General features: G+C 49.3%; 1 protein-coding gene across 5 annotated transcripts in view; it reads right to left on the minus strand.

The window, feature by feature from the left end:
- Nucleotides 1-9,902, minus strand: part of Tfdp1 (transcription factor Dp-1) — a 43,080-nt gene that overhangs the window by 6,556 nt on the left and 26,622 nt on the right. For 2 of the 5 annotated variants that reach the window (XM_013022845.1, XM_013022846.1), the window contains 5 exons: nt 8,358-8,464; nt 2,570-2,735; nt 1,952-2,095; nt 1,432-1,500; nt 480-631 (listed from right to left, as the gene is read on the minus strand). In XM_013022845.1, coding sequence (XP_012878299.1) covers nt 480-631; nt 1,432-1,500; nt 1,952-2,095; nt 2,570-2,735; nt 8,358-8,380 — 554 coding nt within the window. In that variant the 5' untranslated portion in view covers nt 8,381-8,464. The other 3 variants (XM_013022847.1, XM_013022844.1, XM_013022849.1) reach the window with 3 other exon arrangements.

The raw sequence follows: 9,902 nt of genomic DNA on the forward strand, positions 1-9,902 counted from the left end.
ACACACACACACACACACACACACACACACACACACACACACACACACACACACACACACACACACACACACACACACACACACACACACCCCTAGCTAGAAACTATCCCTGCTCTCCCTCCAGTAACACACACACACACACTAGAAACTATCCCTGCTCTCCCTCCAGTAACACACACACACACACACACACACACACCCTAGCTAGAAACTATCCCTGCTCTCCCTCCCCCCTCCCACCCTGCCCACAAACAAGCCAGGAGTCATGACATATACCTGTCATTCCAACTATGTGGGAAGCCCTAGTAGGAAGTTCACAACATGAGGCCAGCCCTGCAAAAAACTCTTGAGAAATCACTTAAGAAAGAAGGGCTGGGGGCATGGTTCAAGTGGTAGAGGGCCTAGTGCACACTCTAGTACCACACACACACACATACATACACAGATTTGTGCCACATGTGAGCCCCTCACCAACATACTTGTCATTGGAAATGCTGCAGTCAATGACTGTCTTCCTGCTGGTGTTGACAATGATGAAGGGCAGGTGGATGACTGAGTTAGGTGGGGGTGGTCGGTGGGCCTGCTGCTCTGCCTGGCGGTTTCTCTGCACCAAGTTCTTGAAGGCAATTTGCTGGAAAAGAGGAAGAGACATCCTGGTAGCAGTCATTGCCAGCTTAACCCTTCTGCTTCCTCCCGGTGGACAGCAGGGACCCAGACTGTGAGGAAACAACCCTCACTGGGTCTTGGGGTGTGCTGCCAAGGGAAGGGTACACGTGGGGAGCTGGGGCCTCAGAGGATCAACATGGGAGACACAACACAGACAATTCAGCCACAATGAAAGCGAGTCCCTGCGGCCACCTGGTTACACCACAGGCAGGGGACACCCTGTCCTAGACTAAGGGTGTTTGGGTGAAGGACCTCTCCTTCCAGCAGGACCAAATCCAGAGGCAGTGTTTATTCCTGCCGTGGCTGTGTACACACAACTTTCTGCAGTGCAAAGCCAGCTGATCCACCCTCACGGCCTCTCCACAGAAGCAAGTGCACCCACTGATCTCCAACAAGCAGGCACTTATGCTACAGCACAGGCATGCAATACACACATTGTACAGGCAACCACAGACTGGAACCGAGGCTATCCCTGCTTCTCTCTTGGGTCCAGTTCCCAAGATCTACTTGGTGCCCTGGTTGATGCCACAGGAAAAGGTGAGCTCCCCAGCTGGTGGATACCAAACCCTGCCCTTCGGTGGGTGGGATCAAGTTTCAGGCAGCCTTGTGAGGGGCTGGGGACTGTGACAGGACTCCCAGGTGTCACTAGATGCTACAGGGCTCCATTGGTGGCGGCTTACCCCATCACCGACCACACCCAGGGGAGGAGCCCAGCAAGCATTTGCAAAACTCATTGAGTCTCAGGAGGAGGGGCCATCTACCTACCTGCAGGATAAGCTCCTGAAGCTGGGACTGCTTCTGCTTGATCCTCTCCAGCCTCCGCTGCCGCTCCACCTGTGGAGATAGACCCATGAGCAGGTGGCTGCTGGGCTGGACAAACCCAGTCTGCATGGCACCACAGCTATCTGCTCTCCCCACCACACCTCCACAACTCTTGGCAAGGCAACTGGGGCAAGTGTGCACATGGCAGAAGGTACAGATGAAGACCAACATCCCTGAAACTTCACACACTACTCCTGACCCCACCATTTCCTTTCGTGAATACAGCTGTAATGAAAGACAAAAACAAAATAAAGCCCTGAAAACAAGGGCTAAGAACTAAGCTCTGTTGGGGTTTAGACATGTAGTCGGAGGCAAAACTTCCTAATGACACAGCTTGAGCAGCTCATGAGGCCCACCGTGAGGATAAGCACTCATAGCCTGCCAGTAACCCAGGACATCTATCTGAGACAGGGTGTTCAGGGGTAAATCTAAAGAACACTATGGAAAAGAAGGCTGTGAACACCTCTAAGTTCTGGCACTCCTGAGCAGAGTTGGTGGGCAGGCCGATCCACTTGATCTCCTTTTTCTCCTTGGAGATGATGTTCATGGCCATCAGCACATTTAAGGCATCATAGACACGCCGCCGGATGTTCTTCTGGTCATAAGCCTGGGAAACACAGAGCAGCACCCTTCCCAGTATGCACAGGGCTGACAGACCAGCGCACTTCCGGTGTTAGGCCCTGAGCACAGCCTTGGGTGGTATGTCACGTTGGCTCAGGGAGCATCCTCCTGACCTGTCCTCTGCAGATGACTAGGCCCACCTCAGACTGGTACAGAAATGTCCCCATCTGCCTGCAACTCTCTACATAAAACAAGTGCCTCTCTAATGAGGAGTCCTGAGCCCCCGAATGTGCCCCAGTGAGGGGTCCTGAGGCCCTGGCCCGGAGCATGCCCCAGTGAGGGGTCCTGAGGCTCTGGCCCCGTGTGCAGTGAGGAGTCCTGAGGCGCTGGCCTGGAGCATGCCCCGTGAGGGGTCCTGAGGCCCAGAGTGTGCCCCAGTGAGGGGTCCTGAGGCCCTGGCCCCAAGGGTGCTCTAGTGAGGGGTCCTGAGGCCCTGGCCCCAGCCTTACCCAGCACTTACTGACTCATTTGGTAGGATGTGGTTATCAGCAGCACTGAACTCTGCCACCAGCTCATCAGCCACCTCGTTGTAGGAGGTGGTCCCCTTTCTCTGCACCTTCTCACACACCTTCATAGAGAAATGCCGCAGGCCCTTGCCATTCTTTTCACCTTTCCTGTTACGCTTCCTAAAAACACACAGAAAAGGAGACACTATCAGCATTCTTGGAAACAGCCTAGAATTCAGATATGAGAAAGACTACCAACTACATGAGGAGGCCCTATGTGCAGACGCCACACACCCCCAGGCACTGAGGACATGGGCAGGTGTCCACGTGTCTAAGGTCAGAAAGAAAACGCTTACGAGACCAGATCACACACCTGAGCCTTCAGATGTCAGGAAAGGTGGGCAGACATCCAAAGGGCAGGAACCAGTGTGTGTCTAATCCATACAACACGCTAGCACCACTGTTCTAAAGATGTTGACTGGTATCAGATACGCATGTTAGTGGAAATCTAGAGATTTGCAGGGCCAACTTCACAGGCTACCACAACTATGGACACATGTCAGCACAGGCTGTAGACTGAGAGGAGATACCAAACGTGACTGTAGTTAAGTCACCATCCGGGAAACAAGGTCACCAAGCTCCTTCTGGCTAAGTTCTGGGTGATGATGACTTTTGCCGTAGCAAACCACAACAGATGTGGTTGGAGAGTAGTGTGAACGTGTGATCTCTGATGGGCCTGGGATCACCCTTGCACATGCAAGCAAGCACTCTACTACTTGAGCTATATCACTAGCCTTTTTTGTTTTATTTTGAATTTTTCAGAGGAAAAAAAAATCTCAATAACTTTGGACTGGTCTTGAACTCATGATCCTCCTGCCTCTACCTTCTGAGTAGCTGGGACTGCAGGTATGCATCATCACACCTAGGAGCGCATGTGGTTGTAAGGGAAGACACATAACTGGTCTTCAAGGAAAACCATGCACATGGGGACACACTGCACGGTAGTGCAGACCTGGCGGGACATTTACCCCAGCTCAACAGTGAAAGTTTCAGAGTAGCAGCAACAAGATGGAGATCAGCATCTTCCTCTTCTTGAGCTAGAGCTCTTACCCTGGAAAGAACAGCTGCCAGACCAGGGGGCTCACACCTCAGTATCCCACAGACAGTGATGGGTTTGGAGCTTAATCTCAGCATGCATGGACACCCCACCACAGACTATAGGACACATGGTCCCTTGGGGAAGAGGACATTCTAGACATTGCCACCATTGGGCAGGGGGTGCTCACCCAGCAGACCAAGGTGAGGAGTCAGACGGCTGGTTCTGGGACACAAAGTGAGTGCTGGGGGTGTGTGGGCTTCCTACCACAATAGTGTTTGATGCTGCTGGTCTCTGAGGCGTACCAATCACCTAGTCAGAAAAGAATTCAGAACAATCAGATATCTGCATGTCATGATGCTGCCATCAGTGTCATCCACTCACATCTGTGGCTGCTGCTGTGCCTCACCAGCACAGTGAGAAAGGAAGGACAGAGACAAAGCAGATGCCCACACAACTGCTTGGGCACGGTGCTGCTTCACCTCTAGCTTGGGTATCTTCTTCACTTGGCAAAAGCATCAAGAAGCCGCAGCCAGCCCAGGCAGGCCAGAACAGACATGGCCGGCTCTTGTGCGGAGAACACAGTGGTGTCCACATTGCAGAGGCACCTCCATGGCCGCCAGCGTTACCATCCCATGTCTGGACTGACTTCATTTAATGAGACAGACAAGGAAAAACTGTATCCTTCCATGGCACTAAAGAGAGACCAAAAACAAACGAAAAATGGCTTTCAAAACAAATGCACAACCTGCACCGATAGCTAGCTAGTGCTGCCTGGGCTGTTGGCTTGTTTAAAAAACAAATGCCCAGGTACTCTGCCCAAGGATCCTTCTCTGGGGAGGACCTGACAGCCAGACAGCAAAGCACAGTGGTGTGATTAGCCTGGGAGCCAGAGCTGGTGTTCTCAGGGAGAACTCTCGTGAGCCGATGTAAGCAGCTACCCTGCCAGGCAGGGTGTGCAGCACTGTTCTCATTAGAGAAGGGAACACACAGTTTGCCTTTTTGACAACAGGTCTGTCATTTTAGTTCCCTCAGCTAAATGAAATGATGGTCTCTGAACACAGATACTGCCTCAAATAGCTAATGAAAGCTTCAACCATTCAGTCCTTGTCCCATAGCTCTAAGTCAGAAACAATTAAGGTAAATGTTAAGCCATTCAACTTGAAACCAAATGCCACAAGGGACACCAAGTTTCCAGTGAAGGGATGGAGTGGGATGGCTGTGTGCTAAGGAACCATGGGGCTGCTGTCCCAAAGACACCTGTATGGCCCTGATATTGGTAGTGCATCCATCCTCACGGTTACAGCCTCATCTGCACCACACTCATCAGCAAGACATGCACCAGACCAGAGAAGCTTGTGAAAAATAAAACAGAAGAGAGAACAAGTCTCCTTTACAAAGCAATGTTTCATAAGGCTTCTCCTTGTTCAGAAGACGTGGGTGCATTCAAGGAGTGCTGACCACACGAGGGTGCACTATTCACAAGGCCCACTACTTGGAAAGGCAGACGCTGCACAGGCTATGGCTCAGCTGGGCAAGCCCACTCACCTAAGACAGGAACGCCATCTTCCCCTTGCCCTCAACAGAGTTAAGAGACAGGAGCTGTGCTTGCCACCACCCTTGAAAACCCCATATGGACAGAGGACACCCAGAGGCAAATGGCAACAAGACTAACTGGCCTCACAAGCCCCACAAACAACTAGGACTGCAAGGCCTAGTCTGGGCTCCTTGCAGTGCCTCTCCAATACAACCCACCCAGTGAGTGGGAAGAACAAAGCACAGAACAGGTGCTAAAGCGAACCACCTTTTCCTGATGACTAGGATCAGTCTAGACTCAGTTGCATCTGGCAGGCTTTGTGGGCCTGCTCAAAGGTGCACTTCCCAGCTTTGGCTACTCCATGAGGCAATCTTGTGGATTGCCAAGAGAGTTCAGGAGGCCCCACTCCTCACGCTGTGAGCTATGCTTCAGCATATGGGCACAAAGGCGTAAGACCCCTATCTGTATCCCAGGAACTGTCCAAACACCCACTGCTCTGGTCTTGTTGAAAAGCAAGGAGGAGATACAGGGTCATGGGGTAGAGTCTCTGTCCCACTATCACCGCTAGGGACTGGGAATGGTTTGAAGTCACTGAGCAATGTGGCTTCAGATCAGGTCTTCTCCACCCCAAGATTTCCATAGCCCACACACTGAGTGACTGCTGAAGGACACAGATGAAGAGCACATGAGAGGAAGACACCACACACTAAGTGGCTGATGAAGGACATAGATGAAGAGCACATAGGAGAGGAAGACACCACACACTAAGTGGCCGTTGAAGGACACAGATGAAGATGAAGAGCACATGGGAGGAAGACAGACATAAGGCCCAGTAGTGTTCACAGAGGGCGGAGAAGGATCCCACCCAGGGCATCCTTCCCAAGTTGGACCCTAAGGCCATCCTTTGCACCCTAATTTCAAAGACTCTAAAAAGTGAAATGAGAGTAACCTCTGGCTATGATGTGCGACTCAACTTACATGAAAAATATCCAAGAATATCTCCCTATGTAAAGCTACACTGTTTTAGAGGTCTAAGTAGATGGTAAAACTAGGAAGTTACCACAAAACTTTCCTGAGGCACCCCACAATCTCACCCACAAGGGCTTACACGGGAGTGCCACCAGGGCAGAGACCTTGTGCTCTGTGTACTCTGCTGCACAAGCAGGCAACACAACAGCCATCCAGCAGCTGGCAGGGGACTGCTGGAGACCCAGCAGACACGAGCAAGTCAGGTTTCACATACAAAGGGCTACGCCTCATTCTCTATCTCAGAGCCAGAAGTCCTTTTTTCTAAAACCTTTGATTCATGAAGGTTTAAGAATCATTTGCAACATGCAAGCTAATACACTTCAACATATTACAAAACATAAAACAGAAATTACTAAGTCCTCCCGACACAGCTCAAATTAAATCACTAATTTGGTTTTCCAACCAACAATTTAAAATGCCCCACTAGGAATGTTTATATTATCTTTCCATCAACCCATTTACAGGACAATAAAAATAGAATTGGTGCACCAGGTGCTGGTAGGTCACTCCTATAACTTCAGCTACTCAGAAGGCTAAGACCTAAGAATTGCTATTCAAAGGCAGCCTGGGCAGGAAGATCCACAAGACTCTTATCTCCAATTAAACAGCTAAACACTGGAATTGGAGGTGTGGCTCAAGTGGTAGAGTCAGCTGTGAACAGATAAAGCCCCAGCACTAGCATGAGAAAAAAAGAAAAAAATTGTTGCTTCAATTAAAGTTTATTCACCAAGCTAAACGCTGCTATAAAATACAGTATTAAAATAAAAACTACAGAAATTATAAAGCAGAAAGGAAACTGAAATGTCTAGCTTTTAGCAAAATGGCGTTAGTTAGCAGCAAGCACAACCGAGCACTACAGAATGACTTATGCTGCTTTTAATGACCCACAGCCCTGTGAAGCAAGCTTCAGTCACATCTAACTGGCAGGACCAGCCTAGCAGAGACCCCTTCTCACTTGAGGGAAATCCTGCTCTGTCCACAGAACTGGTGTTTTCCTGAGTGTAACTCTGCCCATAAGCACTCCTATTTAAACCTCAGACACTTGGATATGATGAAGTTGGTGCATGTTGATAAAAGGAAACACAGGATGTCAATCGTAAGACTAAGATGGATAAACAATTGAGTTCCTCTGAAGAAAGTGTGGTTATGATGAAGGTGCCCAGACAGCATCAACTACCATCAGCCCTGACCAGGCCTCTCCTTGAGGTGGGGATCCTGTGGAGACCTGTGGGAACCTGGAGAGGCCTGTAGATACCTGAGAGACAGCACCACACTGGTCTCTTCACTCAGGCTGTGAGCCCTTCCTAAGGGGCGGAGGACAAGGGGAGGTCCACGGAGGGTGCAGCAGAAGGAAGCAGTGTGTGGTCTGGAACGAGGCACAAGTGTAACGATGGTCTGGGACTCAGGAGAAACCCCCAGAATGCAGGCCAGAGCCAAGGTAGGACCCAAGGTAGGATCTGGACAAGCTACAACCGTGGCGAAGGTGGTCCCAGGAGGAGGGCCGAGGGACTGGCCCAAGAGCGTCTGTGCTCTAGATGGCAAACACTGCTCCAAGGCCCAGGCCTGCCCTGGGAAGGGAGACATAGGCCTGCTCTGTGGGGCGCCTTGCTGGTAACAGAGAGTGAAGGAAATGGTAGTTCCCTATCCTCCCCCCACCCTAACATTGGACATATCCGTGTCCTTTCCTTTTCCCTTTCCCAAGTCCTTTCCTTCCCCTCCCCCGTGCATCCCTCACTCCCATCCAGGTCCTTCCCTCACGGCCTCCCAGCTCTCAAGGCAATGGATATGGAGGAACGCCAGGGTGGCTGCATGACCTGGGCACTGCAGTGCCCATTTGAACACAAAATAACCCCCTGGGTTCAGAACTGTGACCACACGGGCCACTGGAGGCCACCAGGGAGAAGCTGGCTCACCCTACCCACACCTACTCCTGTCACTCTCCAGGGGTAAGGGCCTCACTCACCAGTGTGGGACACTACACCCCACGTATCCGGTTCACTTACTACTGTGCATATACCCCCAGAGGAAGAAGTCATGGTCCCCCAGCACCCCAGGCAAGGTCTAGCCTTCCAGGGACACCAGGGCAGCACAGTGGAGCATCTACCCACTCCAGTGCCCCATCCACATGCTTACCACTTACCACTTGCTGTGTGATGTTGACATTGGACTGTCCAAAGGTTTTTGGCAAGAGCTGCTTTCCAAGTGTGTTCACCGTGGATGGGTGCACAGCCACCAGCGACACCACACCTGCAACACAAGGCACAGGTCAGAGGCCGCAGTACTTCTTTCAGAAAGGTGGTGCTTCGGCAAAAACACTGAATTCCTGCAGCTTCAACATGCAGTAGACATCCCTCTGCTCTCCTCTCTCCACCTGCCCCCAGGCTCATCCCCTTAAGAACTTTTCCTATCACAAGGCAAAATAGGATTTTACACAAGGCACCGTTGGCTCACACCTATCATCTTAGGTACTCAGAAAGCTGAGATCTGAGAGTGGACGTTTAAAGCCAGCTTTGGTGGACCAAACTGAGACTTTATCTCCAATTAATTAGCAAAAAAACAGAACTCAAAGTATGACTCAAGTATAGAGTGCTAGATATGCATGTGAAAAATCCCAGTGTAGCCACAAAGCCTTACCTAAGCCCCCAGTACCAACATACACACAAACGAAAAAAAGTCTGTGCGTGTGTATGTATGGAGAGAGAAAGAGAGTTAAGTGCATTTTCATTTTTGCTTTAATCTGGCAACATAAAGAGAACACTGAACATGTTTCCTAACATCAAGAGTACCACACAATCTTTATGAAGGACCTGACATTTGAGTTATAAAAGGCGCCCAGCTGTACACTTGTACCAAGGAGCCAATTTACTAGAAATAACATTGTTTAGACCCTAAAAGAAAGTCTTCCCAGAGGAACTCTGTAACAAAATGTTTTCAAAATTATGAATGCTCAGAATTGCTGCAGCCCATTAATAAAAGAAGAATCCTAAATTATTACATTCATATACTTATAATTGCTAATCACAGTCCATAGCTATGTTTTTGTGGAATTGTTCTGATTGTTTTTGTGGTACTTGTATTTTAATTCAGGACCTGGAACTTGTGATATAGGCACTCTTGCCACGAAGACCCAAAGACTAATACAATGAATAAATAGGCAAATGAACCGAACAACTTTAATGACATATATATATATACACACACACATATATATATACATATATACATATAATGCTTTTAGCCATAAAGGAAATGCAAATCAAACAACACTACTTTAGTCCAGTTGAAATGGAGATCATAAAAAAAATTGGCAAATACTGACACGGAGGCAGGGGAAAAGGATCCTTATTACAGGTATGTGGACCTGCTATGGAAATCAATGGCTCACCTATAATCTTAGCTACTGAGAAGGCTGAAACTGGAGAATCACAGTTCAATGCTAGCATAGGCAGACAAATTCAAGAGACTCTTACCTCCAAATAACCCACAAAAAGTCAGAACTAGAAGCTTGGTTCAAGTGGTAGAGGACCAGCTGTGAACAAAAAAGCAGAGTACTAAACCCTGAGGTCAACTTCCAATACTAGCACTAGGCAAGATAGATAGATAGATAGATAGGTAGATAGGTAGATAGATAGATAGATAGATAGATAGATAGATAGATAGATAGATAGATAGATAGATAGATAGA

Source organism: Dipodomys ordii, unplaced genomic scaffold (assembly GCF_000151885.1).
Source record: "Dipodomys ordii isolate 6190 unplaced genomic scaffold, Dord_2.0 Scaffold64, whole genome shotgun sequence".
In the NCBI taxonomy this organism is placed as follows: domain Eukaryota; kingdom Metazoa; phylum Chordata; class Mammalia; order Rodentia; family Heteromyidae; genus Dipodomys; species Dipodomys ordii.